This window comes from Aotus nancymaae, unplaced genomic scaffold (assembly GCF_030222135.1).
Source record: "Aotus nancymaae isolate 86718 unplaced genomic scaffold, 86718_ANA_hifiasm-v0.15.2.pri h1tg000003l, whole genome shotgun sequence".
Taxonomy (NCBI): Eukaryota; Metazoa; Chordata; class Mammalia; order Primates; family Aotidae; genus Aotus; species Aotus nancymaae.
Window position 1 is genome coordinate 3,022,917 of NW_026988414.1, and position 23,389 is coordinate 3,046,305.

General features: G+C 54.9%; 1 protein-coding gene across 4 annotated transcripts; it reads left to right on the forward strand.

The window, feature by feature from the left end:
* Positions 1 to 454: 454 nt before the first annotated feature.
* SH3GLB2 (SH3 domain containing GRB2 like, endophilin B2) lies at positions 455 to 22,724 on the forward strand. 4 transcript variants are annotated; one of them, XM_012458001.3, is made up of 12 exons: positions 579 to 674; positions 5,678 to 5,819; positions 7,411 to 7,539; positions 15,837 to 15,970; positions 16,234 to 16,326; positions 18,492 to 18,554; positions 20,104 to 20,127; positions 20,578 to 20,667; positions 20,927 to 21,027; positions 21,334 to 21,348; positions 21,455 to 21,695; positions 22,010 to 22,724. In XM_012458001.3, the coding sequence occupies exons 1-12, from the start codon at positions 612 to 614 to the stop codon at positions 22,115 to 22,117; spliced, it is 1,203 nt and encodes a 400-aa protein (XP_012313424.1). In that variant the 5' UTR covers positions 579 to 611; the 3' UTR covers positions 22,118 to 22,724. The 4 variants fall into 4 exon arrangements, with proteins under 4 accessions (XP_012313426.1, XP_012313424.1, XP_012313427.1 ...); XM_012458003.3 differs by lacking the exon at positions 21,334 to 21,348 and having other exon boundaries at positions 455 to 674; XM_012458004.3 differs by lacking the exon at positions 18,492 to 18,554.
* The last annotated feature ends 665 nt before the right edge of the window (positions 22,725 to 23,389 follow it).

Here is a 23,389-nt window from a genome sequence, read left to right on the forward strand (position 1 = left end):
TTATCAATTAAAAGTTTTGAAAAGCATTCGTAAGGTGGCAAATAATATGTAATTATGGTGTGCACCTGCAATCATTTAAGAGCACATGTATTCCAGTTTTAGTAATAATTGTAGTAAAAGGAAAAAAGAGGCCGGCCCAAGCTGCCGTGGCAGGCGCAGGGGGGCAGCAGCGAACACCCGCACGGCAGCCCCGCGGGACCCCCGCCCCGCTCCACCCCGGCCCCGCCCCTTCCCCGCCCCTTTAGCTCCGCCCCAGTGTCGTCTGTCCCCGCCCCAGTCCCGCCAGCCCCGCCCTCGCCAGCACCTCCCCGCTTCCGCCATCCCCATCCCCGCCCCTTTAGCTCCGCCCCACTGCTGTCCCGCCCCGGCACCGCCAGCTCCGCCCCCGACCCCTAGCTCCGCCCCGCGGCCTCGGCGCCCCGCCCCCTCCGCCCCGCGGCCTCCGCGCCCCGCCCTGCGCGCTCGGGCTGGCTCAGAGGCTGCTGCGGGCGGGCGGGTGCGCGGAGGGCCGGTACCCCGCAGCAGGTGGGCGGGGTGCGGGCGGCGGCGGCGGCTGGGCCGGGGGCTGCCGGCTGCGCTCTGGCGGTGCGCGGCGGCCGTGCGGGCGCGCCATGGACTTCAATATGAAGAAGCTGGCGTCGGACGCGGGCATCTTTTTCACCCGGGCCGTGCAGGTGAGGCCTGGCTCCGCGCCGTACACACGGGGCCCGGATGTGGGGCGGGCGGGGAGCACCCTGCGGCAGACGCCTGGGGGCGCGGGGAAGCCCTCCCGGGCTGCTGCTCCCGTCCCCGCCGCGGGCGCACCTCTGCCCCCTTGAGTCCTTGTTGGCCAGAAGAAGGAAAGAGCCCGGGCGGCCTGAGCCGGGCCTTGGCCCTGCTGCCTGGGGCGAGGCACCGGTGCCCACCCTTGGTGCCGGTTGAGTTATCCTGTTCCCCTGGCGCCTGCCCGGCCGAAGAGGGGAGGAGGCACTGGCTGGGTCCTACCTCTCTGCCCTTTTCCAGGAGTGACTGGCGCCTGGCGGGGCATTCAGTGGCCTGGGTGCCAGGCCCAGGGACTCATGGTCCGCCACAACCCCTTCTCCGAGCCTCAGTCTCCGCACCTATGCAATGGGCGGGTGGTGCCATGAGTCCCTCATGGCCATTTCACACACTTGGATAGTCAGGCCGGAAGCCAGCAGCTGTTTCCTTTCTGCTCCACGGGAGGTCTGTTTCCTTAGTCCCTAGGCCTGGGGGATGGGGAGAGGGCTGGGGTCTGGCTGGGAAGCTGTCCAAGCCCATGATGCTGAGATTGGAACAGGTCCTATTTGTTTAGGGGCAGAGAGAGAAACAGGCAACAACATGGGAAGACCTAGGATCAGGTGTGGGTGGGAATATGCCCTCCTGTGACCTTGGGAGAGGGGCCTTCACCTCACTGGGCCTCAGTTTCTCAATCTGAAAAATGGGATCAATATTCCTGCCTCCCAGGACAGATTCGAGGATTCTCTGGGACTGTGCGTATGTGTGCTCACCAAAGGCAAGCTCATGAGTGGTGTTAGCGTGGTTAATATTGCACCTGTGCAGCATGTGACCTTGGGCAAATCACTTCTCTCCGAGCCCTGCCCTCCCCTTCTGTAAATCAGGTGTAACATCATGGTTATGGGATTCAGTGGGATTCCGCGGGCTTGGGGCTGGCCCATCCCAGGTTCTGGGAGCAGTCCCTGTAGTGTCGTCCTTGTCGTTGTCACCGTTGTTGTTTCTGTTGAGTACAGTTCTCCCCCCACTCTCAACCCCGAACTCCCCTCCCCAGGAGCCCAGACCCAGCCAGCAACCCGTGTGGCCATGTTTACTAGAAAGTGCTGTGTCCCGTTGAGGATTAGCATCCCAGCGAGAATTCACTCCTCAGTGTGTTCCAAGTCTGGTGGACAGCCCCAGCCCTTGTGGAGATGCCAGGATCCCAGAGCCCCTCGGATTGGACGGCCCCAGTCCATCTGGGAGGGGGGAAACCCACTCTGCTGTTGGTATGGCAACCACACTATCTCCCACATCTGGGAAGAACCTGATCTGCCAGTTTCCTGCTAGGGCTGGGGCTGTGCTGCCTGACCTGGCCAGGGCTCTCAGGGCCCAGGCAGAGCAGGCTCTAGGTGTGGCTCTGCTTGGTGGGGGCTGGCCCACAGGGTCACTGATACTGGAGTGGAAGCCAGCAGCCAGGCCCCAGCCTCAGGGTGGGAGGCGGGGAGCTGGGAGCTTTATAAATAGAGGCTTTCTGTGCTCTGCACGCCCACCCCCTGCTGCTGCCATCTTCCTGGGAGCAGCCTCGGACTCCAGAACCAAACCCCTTCCCCTTGGCAGGATTAGGGCAGAGTGGCTGGCCAGGGGATAGAGGGACCTGAAATGTGACCTGGCAGGAGAGGCCACAGAGAAGCTCTGCCTGAGACCAAGCTGGCCTGGACGGGAGTCAGCCAGGAGGGATGGGAGAGGGGTTCTTTATGATCAGTACCTGTGCTGGGCTGGGGAACCTCCCAGCCCCTGCAGGTAGGAGAAACAACTTGAAGAGCATCCCCGATCAGCAGGGAACAAGACCTGGGCCCAGAGATGAGGAGGCTCCAGAGGGCAGGATCCCTTTTGCACAGGTCGCTCTGGAATGGCCTCCTGCAAGGAGGGCCCCTAAACTGTGCGCAGAAAGTAGGGAGGGGCTTGTGACATTGGTCCTAGTGGCAGGAGCACCTCGGATAAGGGCACCGAGTCAAGAAAACCTAAGGCGTATTTGGACAAGGTACCAGTAGGGGTGGGAGAGGGCAGTAGGAGTGATGGGAGTAACCCTATAAGGAGTAATTGCAGTAACAGTAATAGTGGTAGAAGTAATCATCATAAAAGCCAGAGAGGTGGTGGCATTGTCATCATCAAGCCAGGCAGTCTGCAGGGGACATGGGATGGATGCCCTCTAGTTCAGGAAAGCCTGGTAGAACTTTTTACCTGGGTGTCTGGGGCGGTGGCTCACGCCTGTAATCCCAGCACTTTGGGAGGCCAAGGCAGGAGGGTCACCTGAGCTCAGGAGTCCAAGACCAGCCCGACCAACTTGGAGAAACCCCATCTCCACTAAAAATACAGAATTAGCCAGACGTGGTGGCGCATGCCTGTAATCCTAGCTACTCGGGAGGCTGAGGCAGGGGAGTTGCTTGAGCAATTTCTTTTTTTTTTTTTTTGTGATGGAGTCTCAATGGAGTGCAATGGTGCAATCTTGGCTCACTGCAACCTCCGCCTCCCATGTTCAAATGATTATTCTGCCTCAGCCTCCTGAGTAGCTAAGACTACAAGTGCATGCCACCATGCCTGGGCAGTTTTTTTTTTTTGTATTTTTAGTAGAGACTGGGTTTCACTGTGTTAGCCAGGATGGTCTCAATCTCCTGACCTTGTGATCCGCCTGCCTCAGCCTCCCAATGTGCTGGGATTACAGGTGTGAGCCGCCACACCTGATCTGTTTTTTGTTTTTTTTATGAGATGGAGTCTTGCTCTGTCACCCAGGCTGGAGTGCAGTGGCGATATCTCGGCTCACTGAAACCTCCGCCTCCCGGGTTCAAGCAATTCTCCTGCCTCAGCCTCCCAAGTAGCTGGGATTACGGGTGCCTGCCACCACACCTAGCTAATTTTTGTATTTTTAGTAGAGACGGGGTTTCTCTATATTGGCCAGGCTGGTCTAGAACTCCTGACCTTGTGATCCACCCACCTCGGCCTCCTAAAGGCCCAGCCAAGGCTTTTCATTAAAGATGGTGATAAGGCCTGACACAGTGACTCCTGCCTGTAATCCCAGCACTTTGGGAGGCCGAGGCGGGTGGATTGCCTGAGGTCAGAAGTTTGAGACCAGCCTGGCCAACATGGTGAAACCCCATCTCTACTAAAAACAAAAATTAGCTGGGCGTGGTGGCGGGCACCTGTAATCCCAGCTACCCAGGAGGCTGAGGCAGGGGAATTGCTTGAGTCCGGGAGACGGAGGTTGCAGTGAGCCAAAATCGTGCCACTGCACTCCAGCCTGGCTAACAGAGCGAGACTTTGTCTCGAAAAAAAAAAAAACAAAAGATGGTGATAATAATTCTAGCTAACATGTATCAGCCCCATACTGTGTGCTGGCCAAATAGCCTGTGAATTAGATCCTGTGATCTGCATTCTCCAGTCAGAGGATCTCAGGCCCAGAAGGGAGACTTTGCCTTCCAAGCCTTGGTTTCTTCATTTGGAAAATGGGGTGAACACCACTCCCCTCAAAGGACTGGGTGGGCATGGTGCAGGGGGAGGGCAAGGCTGAGCCCCTACTCGGGAAGGTCTCAGTTTGGGGAGTGTGAGGAGGAAGAGGAGGTAGAGTCCGCCAGGGTGGGGGAAGGAGGAGGAGGCCGGGAGCAGCTGGCCCCAGGCAGGAGCTGAGGCCATACCCCTGGCAGCTGGGTCCTCTCAGCCCTGCAGGGAGAAACCCAAGCTCTGCTACATAATTGATGGCTGCCGAGCTCCTGGTGGCCACCCAGCCCCCCGCCGCTGAAGCCAACTGCAGCCATGGATGATTCACAGCTGACCCAACTCCGGTTTAGTCCAGGCCCTTGCTCAGCCTCAGTGGCAGCATCCGTGAAATGGGAACCAGCCCTCCGTGCGTTAGAGGTTGATGAGGTCAAGAGTGGAAACCCTTGGGGCAGGGCCGGCCAGCAGTGTTTGTGGCGCCTTATCTTACTCCTGCAGGTCTTCACTCTGGCCGCAGCCTTGGGCAAGCCCTTTCCCTTAGCTGGAGAAGGCCTTGGTGTCCCTGTCTGGAAAGCGGAGACATGTGTTTCTGGTTGTTCCGAGGTAGCCCCTGTGGCTTCTGCCAGCTTTGATGAGGACCCATGAGACATCCCGGGCCCTGGGTGTGCCCAGCTGCTGGTTCTGATGGGCTGGCGGTGTGTCTGCCTACCCTCCCAGGTGGCCAAAGCCAACCATTTGGCTATCCTCCCTCCCCGCAGTCCCCTTCCTTCCCAGACGTCTCTGTGCCCATCAGCTCTGGGCACCAGTGCCTTCCATGGGGAAGTCAGGCTGTACCAGACCCAGCCTTTATGTCCACCCACGTCTTTTCTCTTCATCCTCATGACCTATGAGGGAGGTGTTGTTACTCCCTTTTTTCAGCTCAGGAAACCAATGCTCAGAGAGGCAGAGCCCCTCGCCCGAGATCACACAGCTGGACAGTGGCAGAGCTAAGAATCGACAGGTGTTCCGGACCTCGGGCTCTTGCCCTCCGTCCCCGGCACCCTCTCCCTAGCAGCTCCCAGATGCCCGTGGAGCTCCCTGATAGCCCCAGACCCTGCTCCGTGCCCCGTTTGTCCCAAGCCCTTTCTACCACGCCTGCTCCTTCAGAGTCAGGCTCGGAGGACCCTAGGGCTGACCTCCCCAGGGTTCCTCACCCCACTAAGTTGTGTGCCAGGTTGTGGATGAATGTGCATTTTTGTGGGGAGACAGTCTGTAGCTTTCATTGGATTTCCAAAAGAAGTTGTGATCCGCACTCTGGTCCTGCCACCTCATTTCACCAAGGGGCAAACAGGGAGGCCCTGCCAGGAACCCTCGGGCCGGTTCCTGGACCCTGGGGCCTGCCTGGGTTCCTGCCGGTGGGGAGGGGCAGTCCTCCCTTTCCCCTGCACTCCCCGACCTCCTCCTGAGTCCTCCCCACCCCTTGGCCTTCTCACTGTAGTTCACGGAGGAGAAGTTTGGCCAGGCTGAGAAGACCGAGCTTGATGCCCACTTTGAAAACCTACTGGCCCGGGCAGACAGCACCAAGAACTGGACAGAGAAGATCCTGAGGCAGACGGAAGTGCTGCTGCAGCCCAACCCCAGTGAGTGTGTGCCGGGGCCTGGCGGGGGGCCTGGGGGTGCCGTGCCGGGCCCTGGGGGGTGCCACGCCCGGGGCCGGGGAGTGCCGTGCCGGGGCCTGGGGGGGGCCTGGGGGTGCCGTGCCGGGGCCTGGGGGTGCCTTGCCGGGGCCTGGGGGGGGCCTGGGGGTGCCGTGCCGGGGCCGGGGGGTGCCGTGCCGGGGCCTGGGGAGGGCCTGGGGGTGCCGTGCCGGGGCCTGGGGGTGCCGTGCCGGGGACCGGGGGGGTGCCGTGCCGGGGGCCGGGGGGTGCCGTGCGGGGGCCTGGGGGGGGCCTGGGGGTGCCGTGCCAGGGCCGGGGGGTGCCTTGCCGGGGCCTGGAGGTGCTGTGCCGGGGCTGGGGGGTGCCTTGCCGGGAACTAGGGAGTGCCGTGCCGGGGCCTGGCCTACTGTGGCGTGGGTACGGCGGGGCTGCAGGCGGGGTTTCAGCTAGACTCGGGCTCAAGGCTGTTGAGGAGTGACAGTTCAAAGAAAGTGGAAAAAATGAAAAAATAAAAGGCCGGGTGCAGTGGCTCACGCCTGTAATCCTAGCACTTTGGGAGACCGAGGCGGGTAGGTCACCTGAGGTTGGGAGTTCGAGACCAACCTGACCAACCAACATGGAGGAAACTCTGTCTCTACCAAAAAAAAAAAAAAAAAAGAAAGAATAAAAAAAAGGAAATGGGAGACTCTGTTTTTGGCTGCCAGACACTCCAGGGCAGTGGAAATACTGAATTTTGCACAGAGGAGTTAAATGCCTGGAAGCTGAAACACACGTGGGAGAAGAGGCAGGCAAAACACAAACCTGGTTGGTCTCTTTCTTTCTTTCTTTTTTTTTTTTTTTGTAAGACGGAGTCTTGCTCTGTCACCCAGGCTGGAGTGCAATGGCGCGATCTCGGCTCACTGCAACCTCCGCCTCCTGGGTTCAAGCTATTCTCCTGCTTCAGCCTCCCGAGTAATGGGGATTACAGGCGTGTACCACTACCCTTGGCTAATTTTTGTATTTTTAGAGGAGACGGGGTTTCACCATGTTAGCCAGGCTGGTCTCGAACTCCTGACCTCAAGTTGTCCACCCACCTCTGCCTCCCACAATGTTGGGATTACAGGCATGAGCCACTGTGTTTGGCCCAAACCTGGTCACTTTCAAGAGGCCAGCGAGGCCCAGAGATGAAGGGACTGCCCAGACCACCCCCAGGCAGGCCCCCAGGGTCAAGCACGAGCAATCTGCAGGACTTTCAGGGAAAGGAGGGTGGCTCTGGGTCATGCTGCCTGTCTGCCTGCAAATCTGCTCTGCGGCCAGATAACTTTTAGGGGCCAGGAGGACGGAAGTCTGCAAGGAGGTATTACATTTGGTAATCATATTGCTAAGTGAGAAGTGCACGGCCCCGGCTTCCTTCTCTGTAGAGTGCTGGGTCCCTCGCAGCAGTTTCAGGGTTGAGGTGGGCATGAGCAAGAGAGTATTCTGGAAGTCAGCAGGCCAGGTGCTCCGTGGGCAGGGCCGGGTCTGGGTCTGTCCCTGTTCCATCTTTGGGCTTGGACTGAGGAGCCCTGTGGCTTTGACTGCTGTCTCCCCACAGGTGCCCGGGTGGAGGAGTTCCTGTATGAGAAGCTGGACAGGAAGGTCCCCTCACGGGTCACCAACGGGGAGCTGCTGGCACAGTACATGGCAGAGGCGGCCAGTGAGCTGGGTCCCACCACCCCCTATGGTGAGCAGGCCTCGCAGCCGGGTACTGGGGGTCGTGGGCCCTCGATCTCGTTGTCCCTCCCTTCCTGTCTTCCTTTACTTAAATAATTATACAAATAATACCTGAATTCATTCTAAATGTAAAATCTCAATCTATGCAGAAAAAAAGTAAAAACTGGAATCTTTTGTTAACCAGTTTTGGTTTGTGTGTGTGGCTTTTTGTTTTGTTTTTTTTGAGATGCAGTTTCACTTCATCACCCAGGCTGGAGTGCAGTGGTGCGATCTGGGCCCACTGCAACCTCTGCCTCCCAGGCTCAAGTGATTTTCCTGCCTCAGCCTGCTGAGTAGCTGGGACTACAGGTGCCTGCCACCACACCTGGCTAATTTTTGTATTTTTAGTAGAGATGGGGTTTTACCACGTTTGCCAGGCTGGTCTTGAACTCCTGACCTCAAGTTGATCCACCTGCCTCAGCTTCAGTTTTGTATTTTTAGTAGAGACGGAGTTTCACCATGTTGGCCAGGTTGGTCTCAAACTCCTGATGTCAGGTGATCCGCCCGTCTCAGCCTCCCAAAGTGCTGGGATTACAGGTGTGAGCCACTGTGCCTGGCCTTGGAATGTGACTTTTTAACTTGACATCATATTACAGGTTATCTTTTCACTGAAGCATTTACAGAACCATGTCCTTTTTTTTTATTTTATTTTTAAATTTCATCCAAGTATAAGCCATATATATATATATATATATATATTTTTTTTTTTTTTTTTTTTTTTTTTTGAGACGAGGTCTCACTCTGTCACCCAGGCTGGAGTGCAGTGGCACAATCTTATCTCACTGCAAACTCTGCCTCCCCGGGCTCAAGTCATCCTCCCATTTCAGCCTCCCGATTAGCTGGGATTACAGGTGTGAGCCACTGTGCCCTGCCGTAAGCTATATATTAGAAAATGTGTTTAAGTGTATAATTCAATGATTTTTAATACATTTACAGAGTTGTACAAACATCTCCACAATCTAACCTATTTCTTTCTTTTTGGGACAGAGTGTCACTCCCACTCAGGCTGGAGTGCGGTGGCTCGTTCTCGGCTCACTGCGACCTCCGCCTTCCAGGTTCAAGCGTCCCAGGTCCTGCCTCAGCCACCCGAGGAGCTAGGATTACAGGCGCCCACCACCATGCCTGGCTAACTTTTGTATTTTTAGTAGAGACCGGATTTCCCCATGTTATCCAGGCAGGTCTTGAACTCCTGACCTCTGGTGACCCACCCGCCTCGGCCACCCAACGTGCTGGGATTACAGGCGTGGGCCACTGCGCCCGGCCAGACTTACTTATTTTTTGTTTTCTATTATCTTTTTTGAGACAGGTCCGGCTCTGTCCCCCAGGCTGGAGTGCAGTGGTGCAATCTCAGCTTACTGCAAACTCTGCCTCCCCAGGCTGAAGTCATCCTCCCACCTCAGCCTCCTGATTAGCTGGGATTACAAGTGCACACCACCACGCCCTTCTAATTTTTGTATTTTTTGTAGAGACAGGGATCTCGATGTGTTGCGCAGGCTGATCTCAAACTCCTAAGCTGAAGTGACCCTCTCACCTTAGCCTCCTAAAGTGCTGAGATTACAGGAGTGTGCCTCCATGCCAGGCCAACGATCTAATTGAAAGAACATTTCCATCACACCCAGAAAGTCTCCTTCATGTCTATTTACTGTCAAGCTCCCTTTTCACCCCCAGCCAGCCAACCACTAACACGCTTTCTGTCTCTGTAAGTTCATCTTTTCTGAACATTTTGTATAAATGGAATCATATGATATGTTGTTTCTTGTTTCTTGCATTTAGCTGCTGCTTTTACCTAACATAATTTTTTTCTTTTTTTGAGGCAGAGTCTCGTTCTGTCGCCAGGCGCCAGGCTGGAGTGCAGTGGCGCGATCTCGGCTCACTGCAACCTTCGCCTCTCAGGTTCAAGCAATTCTCCTGCCTCAGCCTCCTGAGTAGCTGGGATTACAGGCACGCGCCACCACGCCCAGCTAATTTTTGTATTTTTTAGTAGAGATGGGGTTTCACCATGTTGGCCAGGATGGTCTCGATCTCCTGACCTCGTGATCCACCCTCCTCAGCCTCCCAAATTGCTGGGATTACAGGCATGAGTCACCGTGCCTGGCTTAATTTTTTTTTTTTTTGAAGAGAGTCTTACTCTGTCACCCAGGCTGGAGTGCAGTGATACTGTCTCAGCTCACTGCAACCTCCACCTCCCAGGTTCAAGCAATTCTGCCTCAGCCTCCTGAGTAGCTGGAATTACAGGCACCTGCCACCATGCCTGGCTAAATTTTTTTTTTTTCCCCGGTGGAGATGGGGTTTCTCCATGTTGGCCAGGCAGGTCCCAAACCCCTGGGCCTCAAGTGGTCCAGCCTGCTCAGCCTCCCAAAATGCTGGGATTACAGGCACGAGCCACGGCACCAGTCTAGCATAATATTTTTGAGGTTTATTCTTGTAGTATATTTTGGGGCATCATTCCTTTTTATTGGCAACAGTATTCTTTTTTTTTGAGACAGAGTTTCGCTCTCATTACCCAGGCTGGAGTGCAGTGGTGCGATCTCGACTCACTGCAGCCTCCGCCTCCTGGGTTCAGGCAGTTCTTCCTGCCTCAACCTCCTGAGTAGCTGGGATTACAGGCACGCGCCACCATGCCCAGCTAATTTTTTGTATTTTTAGTAGAGATGGGGTTTCATCATGTTGACCAGGATGGTCTCGATCTCTTGACCTCGTGATCCACCCGCCTCAGCCTCCCAAAGTGCTGGGATTACAGGCATGAACCACCGCGCCTGGCCAAACAGTATTCTTTTAAAAATAAAAGGATAGACCGCATCTTCCTTTTTTTTTTGTTCACCCTTACCCCTCCCATCATCACTCTAGTAGACCCCAGTGTCAATTGTTGCTACCAGATAGTAAATATATTTTTTTTTTTTAAAAAAGGAAGAAAGAGCCGGGAGCGGTGGCTCACGCCTAAAATCTCAGCACTTTGGGGGGCTGAGGCGGGTGGATCATGAGGTCAGGAGATCGAGACCATCCTGGTCAACAAGGTGAAACCCCGTCTCTACTAAAAAATACAAAAATTAGCTGGGCATGGTGGCGCACGCCTGTAGTCCTAGTTACTCGGGAGGCTGAGGCAGGAGAATTGCTTGAACCCAGGAGGCGGAGGTTGCGGTGAGCCAAGATCGCGCCATTGCACTCCAGCCTGGGTAACAAGAGCGAAACTCCGTCTAAAAAAAAAAAAAAGGAAGAAAGAGAGAAAGAAAAAACAAAAACAAAGAAGAGGAAGAAAGAGGGAAAGAGAACGGGAGTATTGCTTTATTGCCCAGGCTAGAATGCAGTCTAAAAATGGGAATTGAAAACCTCTTTTATGCCAATAATCGTGCTTAACAATGGAGACAGGAAGGAATAAGGAAAGAAAATAACAAACAAGCAGCCAACCAATATTTCATTTAAACCTATGAAATGCTATGCAATTACTGAGGAGTGATTTACTTCCAATTATGTAGTCACTTTTGGAATAGGTGTGAGGTGGTACCGATAAGAATGTGTGTTTTGTGTATTTGAAGTGGAGAGTTCTATAAATGTTTATTAAGTTTACTTGTTCCGGGTCTGAATTCAAGTCCTGGATGTCCTTGTTAATTTTCTGTCTTGTTGATCAGTCTCCCACTATTATTGCGTGGGAGGCTAAGTCTCTTTATAAGTCATTAAGAACTTGTCTTATATATCTGGGTCCTCCTGTATTGGGTGCGTGTATATTTAGGATCGTTAGCTCTTCTTGTTGCATTGATCCTTTTACCATTATATAATGTCCTTCTTTGCCTCTTTTGATCTTTGTTGCTTTAAAGTCTATTTTATCAGAGGTGAGAATTGCAACTCCTGCTTTTTATTTATTTATTTTTGCTCTCTGTTTGGTTGGTAAATCTTCCTCTGTCCCTTTGTTTTGAGTCTTTGTGTGTCGCTGCATGTGAGATGGGTCTGGATACAGCATACTGATGGGTTTTGGCTTTTTATCCAGTTAATAATATATACGAGTTTAATACTGCCATTTGATGCCAGCTGGCTGTTTTGCCCATTAGTTGATGTAAATTCTTCATTATGTTGATGCTGTTTACTTTTTGGTATATTTTTGGAAAGGCTGATACTGGTTGTTCCTTTATATGTGTAGTGCTTCTTTCAGAAGCCCTTGTAAAGCAGGCCTGGTGATGGTGAAATCTCTTAAGTAATTGCTTGTTTGCAAAAGATTTTATTTTTCCTTCGCTTGTGAAGCTTAGTTTGGCTGGATATGAAATTCTGGGTTGAAGGTTCTTTTCTTTAAGGATGTTGAATATTGGCCCCCACTCTTTTCTGGCTCGTAGGGTTTCTGCTGAGAGATCTGCTGTAAGTCTGATAGGCTTCCCTTTGTGGGTAACCTGACCTTTCTCTCTGGCTGCTCTTAGTATTTTCTCCTTCATTTCAACCCTAATGAATCTGACGATTATGTGCCTTGGGGTTGGTCTTCTTGAGGAATATCTTTGTGGTGTTCTCTGTATTACCTGGAGTTGAATATTGTCCTGCCTTACTAGGTTGGGAAAGTTTTCCTGAATAATATCCTGAAGAGTATTTTCCAACTTGGATTCATTCTCTTCGTCACATTCAGGTACACCTGTCAAACGTAGATTAGGTCTTTTCACATAGTCCCATATTTCTTGGAGACTTTGCTCATTCCTTTTTATCTTTTTTCTCTAATCTTGTCTTCTCGTTTTATTTCATTAAGTTGATCTTCAAACTCTGATATCCTTTCTTCTGCTTGATCAATTCGACTGTTAAAACTTGTGCATACTTCACAAAGTTCTCGTGTTGTGTTTTTCAGCTCCATTAATTCACCTATATTCCTCTCTAAATTGTCTATTCTTGTTAGCATTTCGTCAAACCTTTTTTCAAAGTTCTTAGTTTCTTTGCATTGGGTTAGAACAAGTTCTTTTAATTCACAGAAGTTTCTTATCATCCACCTTCTGAAGCCTACTTCTGTTAATGGAACGCACTCGTTCTCCATCAGGGCTTGTTCCGTTGCTGATGAGGAACTGTGATCACCTGCAGAGGGAGAGGCATTCTGATTTTGGGTATTCTCAGCCTTTTTATGCTGGTTTCTTCCCATCATTGTAAATTTATCCACCTGTTGTCTTTGTGATTACCAACGTTCAAATTAGGTCTCTGAGCAGACGTCCAACTTGTTGATTCCCAGCGCCGAAATCTGAGCAATCCACTGCGCCGGCCGAAACAGTGGTGTTAAGATTGATGGTGCTTTTCTGCCCAGGAATCTCCGGTCTGGCTCCCTTCTTGAGTCCGTCCTTCAATCAGCTGAATAGGTGACTCTATATTCCCAGAGCTCCAAACAACATCGGCCAAAAGGGGACCCAGTCCCGCTCACTCTGCACCAAGAACTGCCGCGCCGACGCGCCGGCCACAGGAGTTGCGCTGGCGTGACCGCATCTTCCTTATCCTTTCACCACGTGATAGACATTTGGGTTCACTGTTTCTCTGTGAATGTTTGAATAGGACCCTTGGTGGGGACGTGTTTTCACTTCTAGTGAAATTCCACCGAGGAGTAGAGTTGCTGGGTCATATGATAAATTCAATTGAAGTTTTTAAGAAGTTGCCAGACTGTCTTCCAAAGTAACTATATGATTTTTTATTCTTCTCAGCAGGCTGTTGTTTCATTTTCAGATATTTGTGGATTTTCTAGGTTTTCTTACATTGTTGATTTTAACTTAATTCCACTGTGGTCAGAGAATGTATGAACATGTTTTATGTTTTTATTTTTATTTTATTATTATTTTTGAGATAGAGTTTCACTCTGTCACCCAGGCTGGAGGTCTCAGCTCACTGCAGCCTCCACCTCCCAGGCTCAAGATTCCCCCACCTCAGCCTCCCGAGTAGCTGGGATTACAGGCGCGCACCACCACACCCAGCTAATTTTTTGTATTTTTAGTAGAAAAGATGGGGTCTCACCATGTTGGCCAGGCTGGTCTCAAACTCCTGACCTCAAGTGATCTGCCTGCCTCGGCCTCCCAAAGAGCTGGGATTACAGGCATGAGTCACCACGCCCAGCCCCATATTTTGTATGTATTGTTTTAATCCTTCTAAATTTATTGAGACTTGTTTCATGATGTAGTATATGGTCTATCTGAGGAGTGTCCTAAGTGCCCTTGAGAAGATGAGATGTTATATCGTTACAGGGTGCAGTATTGTATAGATGTCGGCGAGGCCACATAGGTTGATGGCGTCGTTCAAGGCTCGTAGATCCTTGCTGATTTTGTCTCGTCCTCTTCATTATCAAGAGTAGAGTATTGAGGCCAGTCCTGGTGGCTCATGCCTGTAATCTCACCACTTTGGAAGGTTGAGGTGGGTGGATCACCTGAGGTCAGGAGTTTGAGACCAGCCTGGCCAACCTAATGAAACCTTGTCTGTATGAAAAATACAAAAAACTAGCTGGGCATGGTGGTGCACACCTGTAGTCCCAGCTACTCGGGAGGCTGAGGCAGGAGAATCGCTTGAGGCTGGGAGGCTGATGTTGTAGTGAGCTGAGATTGTGCCGCTGCACTGCAGCCTGGGAGACAGATCGAGACTCCGTATCAAAAAAAAAAAAAGTATAGTTTTGAAGTTTCCAATTATTACTGTTGAATTCTTTATTTCTCTCATTGTCAGTGTTTGCCTTGGATATTTTGGAACTGTCTTAGGTCTATACATTTATATTTGTGTATCTTCCTGATGAATTGATTGTTTTTTCATTATAAAATACTATGCTTTTTGTCTCTAGTATAATTTTGTCTGGCAGTAGCTTGGTTACTGCATACGTGGTGTACTTTTTTCAGCCTATTCATGTCTTTCAAGTGTATCATTGGATTTTTGTTTTTTTTAGACAGAGTTTTGCTCTGTTGCCAGGCTGGAGTGCCATGGTGCAATCTTGCCTTGCTGCAACCTCCGCCTCATGGGTTCAAGCGATTCTCCTGCCTCAGCCTCCTGAGTAGCTGGGATTACAGGCACCCACCACCACACCCAGCGAATTTTTGTATTTTTAGTAGAGACAGGGTTTTACCATGTTGGTCAGGCTGGTTTGGAACTCCTGACCTCATGATCCGCCCTCCTTAGCCTCCCAAAGTGCTGGGATTACAGGCGTGAGCCGCCGCCTGGCCTTGCCTTCGCTTTGAAGGATTGTTTTGCTATATGTAGAATTCCTGGATGAAAAGCTTTTTCTTCACTTCGAATACATCATCTCACTGCTGTCTGGCCTCTATTGTTTCTGATGAGAAAACAATTCACCTTATTGTAGCTCTCTTGTATGTGCATCAAACTATGTTTTTTCTTTTTTTAAAAAAGGCTCTTTCTCTGTCTCCCAGGCTCGAGTGCAGTGGTGCAATTATACAGTAGTAAGCTATGGCTTACTCCTGCAGCCTCAAACTCCTGGGTTCAAGTGATCCTCCCACCTGGGCCTCCCACAGTACTGGGATTACAGGCATGAGCCAGCACGCCCAGCCTCTTATTGGTTCTTCACATATTTTTTCTGCCTCATTTCCTCCTTCTATCCTGGCATTCCTATTACTCATATGTTGGTTCACTTGACTGTGCCCCATAGGGTCTGAGGTGCTGTTCATTTGTGTTATTATTTTTTATAAAGACAAGGTTTTGTCATGTTGCCCAGGCTGGGCTCAAGCAGTCTGCCCACCTTGGCTTTCCAAAGTGCTGGAATTACAGATGTGAGCCACTGCATCCAGCCCAGTAGTTTTCCTTGATTAAATGCTTTTCAATTTTTTTTTTTGCCTTGGTCAATTTCCAGAGTCCAGAAATAGATGTTTTTGACAATTGTGTCCAGTTTTCTTTCAGTTTGTTTTATTTTCAAAGAGACGAGGTCTCACTATGTTGCTCAGGCTGGTCTCGAACTCCTGAGCTCAAGTGATCCTCCCATCTTGGCCTCCAAGAGTGCTAGGATTACAGGCGTGAGCCACCGCGCCTGGCGTGGTGTCGTTTTATTGACGGTTTTTTTGGGAGGGGATTTGTCGAGCTCCTTTGACATTCTGGAAGTCTAATCTCCTTTCTTCATAATGACCGTGTTGTGTTTCATTAGTGGCTGTCCCACTGTTGGTTGGTCAGTTCCCAGTTGATGACTGTGTAGGTTGCTTCTACTTTTTCCCAGGGAAAGCCTTCTGCACTGAGCCCCCCGGCCCTGGCTCTTCAGCAAGCTCTTCCTGAGCCCTCTCCTATGGCCTGGGGTCAGAGCGGCCCGAGCTTGAGCTTCTTCCTCATCCTTCAACTCTGGTTTCTCAGGGAAGACACTGCTCAAGGTGGCAGAAGCTGAAAAGCAGCTTGGAGCCGCGGAGAGGGATTTTATCCACACGGCCTCCATCAGCTTCCTCACACCCCTGCGCAACTTCCTGGAGGGGGACTGGAAGACCATCTCGGTGAGGGCCCTAGGACTCCTCTGCTTCCTGGTACCCATGGCAGTTTCTTCCCCAGAGCCTTTGTACACAGGCTCTCTTCCCATGCTGGGGCTACAGAACTCCTGGGGCCTCCCCAGAGAGGGCCTCCCCAGAGTGACCTTCTATCTCTGGGCCTCAGTTTCCCTGTCTTGACTTGATAGTCCCTGGCGCCAATCTTGCCTTACATGGCTCAGGGTCTCCCAGGGAGGCCCAGGGTCTCACTGTCCCCATGTCCCGCCCCACAGAAGGAGAGGCGGCTCCTCCAAAACCGGCGTCTGGACTTGGATGCCTGCAAAGCGAGGCTGAAGAAGGCCAAGGCCGCAGAAGCCAAAGCCACGGTAGGTGTCCCCGCCGGCCTCCTGGCCCCCAGGCTCTGGCTGGAGCCAAGGGGCAGGGCATGAAGGGACCTGATGTTTGGCATGACCTTTCTCCCTCTCCCTGGCTAGAGATGCCTGGCTGGGGGCTGCTGGGCTGAACCTCTCTGTCCCTGCCCTTAAGGGAGCCTTGGTGGCCCCCGAGCTCTGGGTCTTGGGAAGACATTTACGGTGTAGATGGACCAGCAGTGCCCCCCAGCTGGGTGCAGGCACCCCACAGCTGCCCTGCCCTGCCAGGCAGCTGGAGTCTTCTGCATGCCCTGCCCTCCTAGATGCTCGGCTCTGTCCCTGGCTCTGCCCGGACATGGCACCTTCTTACTAACCCTACTACTCGCTGCTTGAACGTCAGGCCCAGGGTCTCTGTGCTCAGGCGCCCCCACGATGGTGTGGAGAACCTGGGAGCTGGACTGCCTGCTTGCTCAGGGCTGTGTCTGAGGGACCCTATCAGGCAGCCCCATGAGATTGGATAGGGCTGGGGCCGTATGGCACCCCCTTCACTCCCGGCTCACTGAGGCCTGTTCAATCTGGCTGGGTCAATGGGATGCAGCCTGGGACAATGTGACCATGGCAGGGCCAGGATTGGAGGAGCTGGGCCCACGCTCCTGCACCCTCCCAGCACACCAGGTTGCTCAGGGGTGCAGGGCCTAAAGGCCACCTCACATTTGCAGAGGGAACTCCCAGGCCCAGGGCCTGCTAGGGAGATGGCTACCGTGGCTGCCAGCTGTTGGGCCAAGGGAGGCCAGGCCCAGCCTGGGCTCACAGCTGCCCTCGATAGTCCTGGGCCCAAACCTTCCTTGGGTTCCCCTCCCATGGTGTGGCCCGAGCCTGCACTGCCCCTGGTGAGAACCATGCGCAGGGTGTCAGGTCACACAGGGTGTCAGGTCACTCAAGTGTGTGGGCTCTAGATTGGAGGCAGGGGTACAGCTGGTGCAATCTTGGGGTTGGCTAGGGTGACCTGTGCCTACTGGGATGACCTCTTCTAAGTCACCTGAATGGGACAGTCTCCCCCGTCATTCAGGGCCATACAACATCTCAGAGTAACTCAGCCAGAACACACTCTTTCTCCATCAGCCAGGCCAGGGGGCCTTTCCTGTCATTGCAGTGGTGTGACCTCTCCCTTGCCTGGTGGGCCTGGACAGCCTCACATCCTGGGGTTGGGCCAGGACACCCTTTCCAGAGCTAGGACCTGGGCAGCCCCGGGAACAGCCTCCCAGAGGACTCCGGCCCTGCAACTCTGTCCCCATAAGCATACACACGTCAGGACTCTTCAGGAGGGCCAGCTGTGCGGCTCCCTCTGCCCGGCCGCCCGGTGTCCCCTCCCACTGGGGCCTGGGGGGCCTGGTCCTGCCTGTGCTGTGGACTCACTAACTCTTTGTTTTTGTTCCTTTCCGTCCTGCTTTGGGTAACTTGGCTCAGTGTGAGGGAGATGTGAGTATACCTGCCCCACGCGCTGTGCTGCTTCTGGTCTGCCCATCTTGCCCGTGGGCCCACGATGCCGTGGCCGGCCCACGTCCTTGGGGCATTTTGCAAGCAGCTGGTCTCCCCGCCAGAGGCTCCACTGTGCAGGGCCTCTGGTGGAGAGGTGCCAGGCGTTGGGGCCTGTGACTCAGCTTTTTGCAAATGTTGAACGCCTGTCACTCTGTCTGCCCATGCATCCATCTGTCCACCTCATTGTCGGGAGGGGGCCTGGCCCTCGATGCAGGCGCGAGACGTGGTGTGCGGATTCTGGGATGGAAAAGGCCATGGGGGGAGTGGGCTGTGTTTGGGGGACTCTGGGGCATCTAAGGGCCACTGGTCTGGGGAGGAGGGCGCTGTGGCCCCTGGCAGGGGAGAGCCCTGCCTGTGGCTTGCTCAGGCAGCCTTGGCCATCTCCTCACTGCATCTGCTCTCCTGGCTCCAGTGCCTGCAGCCACTTGGTCTTTGCCTGGACTCTCCAAGTCCCTAGGCCCCCTCACTTCCAGGTGGTTGGAACCGGGAGAATGGGGTTTGTGTTGTGTTTGTATCGCCCTGTCCCTGGGGTCAGGCCTTCTGGCATCTCCTTGTGCAAGACTCTGGGGTAGCCTCCTGGCCTCGACCCTTGCCCTGGCCCAGGGTGACCCCCTCCCCCCATGAACTCTGTTCCCCGCCAGACGGTGCCTGACTTTCAGGAGACTAGACCTCGTAATTACATTCTCTCGGCCAGCGCCTCCGCGGTAAGCGCCCCCACCCCCACCCCACCCTCGGCTTCCTTTCTCCCCACGTCCCCCCACGCCACTGCCTCTGACTGCACAGGAGCTAGAAGCCAGCGGGTAAGGTGGGAGCACTGCCATGTGCTCGAGCCAGTCCTGAGATGCTGGGGAGGGGCAGCAGCCCCCACCTCTGTCCACATCCTGGCACCGGTGCCCTGTGGCCATGGGGCTGGACTTGCTCCCCCCTGCACAGCGCTGGAGCTGGCTTCAGGGCCAGCCGCACCAAGTAGCATGGAGAACTCAGGGCGGCAGCTGTCCCATCCCCAGGCCCCTCCACCTCCCACTGTCTTTGAATGCCAGGCCCTGGGCAGGCCCTGAGGATAGAGGAGGAGGCCTGGCCTTGCCTTCTTTGTGTTCACAGACCCCTAAAGACAGGAGGCAGTGCTGACCATGCCAGCCCGGATAGCGCCTGGGGGGCAGGAGGGCCTGAGGCTGTGCCAAATCCCAGAAATCCTGGAGCAGGGCATGTCTTGTCCTGAGGAGGCTCAGGCAGGGACCCCCAGGGTGGGGGTCGGGGGTCGGGACAGGAGGTGGGGAGGACGGGATCGTGGAGGCTTCGCATGTCACAGTGTATTAGTTTTTAAGCTTTCTGGAGATGTCTGGTGTTTCCTGTATAGTTTGGGGATTAGGCGACCTCTCCCTCTTGCTTGTCACCACTGCTGCACCTTGTCTCTGCCCTCTCTCTCTCTCCTTCCTGCCCCGGGGGTAAGACCCTCACCTCTGTTGTGAGCATGCTGCCATGTGTCTTTTGTGAGTCATTTTGTGGCTTGGTGACTGTCCCTCAGGGCACCAACCCTAGTTGGGTCTCACAGCAACTTTCGTGCCCCTGGACAGGGACTTCCTAAGTGGCACGGGAGCCACACAGGCTGGCCACATGCACTGGCATGGGTCCGAGTTCCTTATTTCAGGCTGTGGTCTTGGGTCAGATCTCCGGAAGTGGCAGGAGCGCTGGGTCTCCTGGTCGTGGCCGGGCAGGATCTTCCTTCTTTAGGGTCTGGATGCCACTTCCCACTCCTCCCTGTGCCCCATGAAAAGAGAAACATCCTAGAGGGTGGAGACTGCCCTGTTTTTCTTTTGCCATTGAGTCCCAGTGTGACTCAGGCATGAGGCTGCCTTTCTCTGCCAGAGGACAGAAAGGTTCAGTGACTGGCCCAGGGTCACATGGTCCTGCTTCCCAGCCCACCAGCCTGAGCCAACAGTCAGGACAGGGTGGCGGCACTCGGTCTCTCTTGAGACCCCACTCAGGGTCTGGGCTGACACCGTAGAAGAAATACAAGCAGGACTCCTGCTGGCTGCACCCCTCCTGCATGAGGCATGTTACCGGGACTGGGACTGCCAGCCCCCATCTCCCATGCCGGGCCTCAGCCCAGTCTCAGCTCCTGTTTGGGAGGGTGGGGCAGAGGGGTGGTCAGGGCAGAAGTTGAGTCTGGGAGCTGGGGCAAGGCAAAGGCTCTGGGGTCCAGCTGTCCTCCTCTCCCCTCCCCGCTGGCCGGTCCTGTTGCGGTCTCCACAGCTCTGGAACGATGAGGTGGACAAGGTAAGTTGGGGCCTGGGGAGGCTGGGCTAGGGGAAGAAGGGGTGGTGGGGTACAGGCACACCTGCTGCTGTTGGGTCTGGTCTGTTTTTCTGCCCCACACCCACTGGGTTGGGGGCGGTTACTGCTTTCCCTCCCTGGGCCTCAGTTTCCCCTCTGTGGGGAAACATTTGCGCCACAGTACCCTGTAGCACACAGTGGGCCCTCAGGATGCACTTGCTGGGTGGGTTTCTCCTATGGGTGATGGAGGGTCTGTCACCACGGCTGCCTGTGCCTGAGTAGGGCTCTAGCTTCTCTGAGATTGAGGCTCCAGGTATGAAGTCAGGGATAGACCCTGAAGGCACTCTGCATTCCCAGGGGAAAGGGACAGGTGACTCCCAGGTAGGCTCCAGGGGAAGACTGGGGGTAGCTGGTGGGCAGTGCGGGTGCTCAGGGCTGCCCTGCCCTGCCTAGGCTGAGCAGGAGCTCCGTGTGGCCCAGACAGAGTTTGACCGGCAAGCAGAAGTGACCCGTCTCTTGCTGGAGGGAATCAGCAGCACACACGTGAGTACCGCGCCCCTCCCCCGCCCCACCAACCTTCACTAAAGCCCACCCCTCAGCAGGTGTGCCTGAACCAAAAGGACAGCAGGACTGCCCCAGAGCAGCCCTCACAGAGCAAGTCCCACCAGGGAGGGTGTGGGCACAGGGGCAGGGCACCCTGGAATGCTGGAGCAAGGTCTGATAGAGGACATGGGTGGGGACGGAATTTTTGTGCCGAGAGGGGCAGGAAGTTAGAAGTCAGCCTCTGGCCTCTTCCCCACAGGTGAACCACCTGCGTTGCCTCCACGAGTTTGTCAAATCTCAGACAACCTACTACGCACAGTGCTACCGCCACATGCTGGACTTGCAGAAGCAGCTGGGCAGGTGCGGCTGGGGCCAGCACTGCTGAGCCCACTGGGGTCCCATGGCCCCCAGACCCTGTCTGTGGGCAGCATGAGCTCCCATGGGCAAGTCCCGTGACACAAAGCCAGGTTGGAGGGCTCTGCCGGAACCCACTCTGGGCCTGGGCACCTCATGTGTCTGAGGGTGGAGTGGCTGGCCTTGGTGACCACTGAGTCCCCTTGGGGACCTGAGGGTTTCTAGGGAATGCCTGGGTGGGGAGGATGGCAGGGCTCGGGGGTGAGGCCATCTCACCCTTCCCTTGCTTTGCTTCTCCCTTTGTGCTGCCAGCTCCCAGGGTGCCATGTGAGTAGCCAGGGCTGAAGTGGGGCTCCTGGGGCTGGGGAGGGGCGTTTTCCTCTGGGGTCCCTTCTGGGACTCCGACCTGCTAAGATACACCCCTCCTCTCCAGATTTCCAGGCACCTTCGTGGGCACCACAGAGCCCGCCTCGCCACCCCTGAGCAGCACCTCACCCACCACTGCTGCAGCCACTATGCCTGTGGTGCCCTCGGTGGCCAGCCTTGCCCCTCCGGGGGAGGCCTCACTCTGCCTGGAAGAGGTGGCCCCCCCTGCCAGTGGGACCCGCAAAGCTCGGGTGCTCTATGACTACGAGGCAGCCGACAGCAGTGAGCTGGCCCTGCTGGCTGATGAGGTGGGCCTGGTGCCACAAGATGGGGCAGGAATGGGCTGGGTGAGGAGCAGCCTGGGAGCTGGGATCAGGCACATGGGGCCTGGAGGGGCCCTGGTGGGAAAGCAGGGAGGAGCGGGTTAAAGAGGGCGCCATCCGCCCTGAGGAAGCGATCCCTGCTCTTCTGGGTCTCCGTGGAGAGGTGAGATGAGCGCCACCATTGAAGGTGTAGCACATGCCACTGGTCATGGGGAGGTGGTAGCTCTGTCCCCACTTAGTCCTGGGGCCAGGTCCACCCTTGGTCAGGCTGTGACCGTCCTCTACTGCCATCTCTGCAGCTCATCACTGTCTACAGCCTGCCCGGCATGGACCCTGACTGGCTCATTGGCGAGAGAGGCAACAAGAAGGGCAAGGTCCCTGTCACCTACTTGGAACTGCTCAGCTAGGCAGGTTCCCTCCCAGCCCCCCTGCCCCCATTCTGGCCTGGGCAGGAGAGGATGGCGCAGCCCTGCCACTTACCTTGTTCGTTGGTGACACAGCTGCTCAGGGTGGGGAGAATTCACCCCATTCTGTCCCTGCCTCTGGTCACCTAGCTGTGAGGGTGCCTGAGGCTGAATGGCCCCCGCCCCCTCCCCTAGTCCTGCTTCTGACCTGTGGCTCTGGAGCCCCTGCCCCTGCCTGCATCCCCCAGCGCCTCACCCTCCAGGCTGCACTCAGCACCTAGGCCAGGGTGGGGCCGCCGCAGGAAGCCCCGGATGCACTCAGCGAGAGCCCTGCCTTGCAGTTGCCAAAAGCTGCAGCAGGGGAATGCGGCAAGGCACACAGGGCTCTGGCAGCCCCCGGGGACTGGGCACTGCCCCTGGGAGGGGAGAGCCTACTGGGGTTGGGCCCGGAGCAGCATCTTCCGGTGCTATCCTCCCCTCCCACCCCTCACAGCTCAAGCCAAGTCCGGCGGCCGCAGCCTCCACCTCTCTACACTCACTTTTTATCTGGTGTTTTTACTTCTGCCTGTGTTTGCTTTCTAGCCAATAAAGCCTCCTCGTGTGCGAGTTACCTGGGCTCCTGTCAGGGCCTGGCCTGGACAGTGGGAAGGGTAGCCTCGCCCTCTGCCCCACTCCTCCTGGGTGGGGTGACCCACAGAGCTAGCAGGGGCCCTGCGGCTGCCCCAGCTCTCCAAGTTGGGAAGTGCAGCCCTCCCTATCTATCTTCCACGAGGCTGAGGGCAGTGCTATTCCTGGACATGAAGCTGCATGAGGAACATTTTATTCCTAAGAAAAAGCTTCCTCCCTTTGGATTGTGGAGTGGACTGTAGAATGTGCCTGACAGTTCAAGCTCAAGAAGTGGGTGGTCATCATCAGTGCTGTCTGCAGGTCAGGCATTTCGCCCAGCACGTGTCCCAGTGCCGTGGGTTTTCATGCCATCCTCACTGTCCACATTTCATAGATGAGGGAAGGAGAGCATCAGCAAGACAATCAATCAATCACCTCAAGGGACCACAACAGGCAAGCGGCCGAGCAGGAACTGAAGCCCAGGCCAGCCTGATTCTAGAAACCCTAAGTGGTGGCTGTGTTTTAGATGGCCCCTAGCAGGATCTAAGATTCCGACTTCAGTCCTGAGAAGACCAACAGCTAGTAGGCCCCACTGTTGGGGCTCCTGAAGAGGGGATGGGGGATGACAGGGGTACAGGGCTATAAATAGGAAGGCACAGAGCTTCAAGA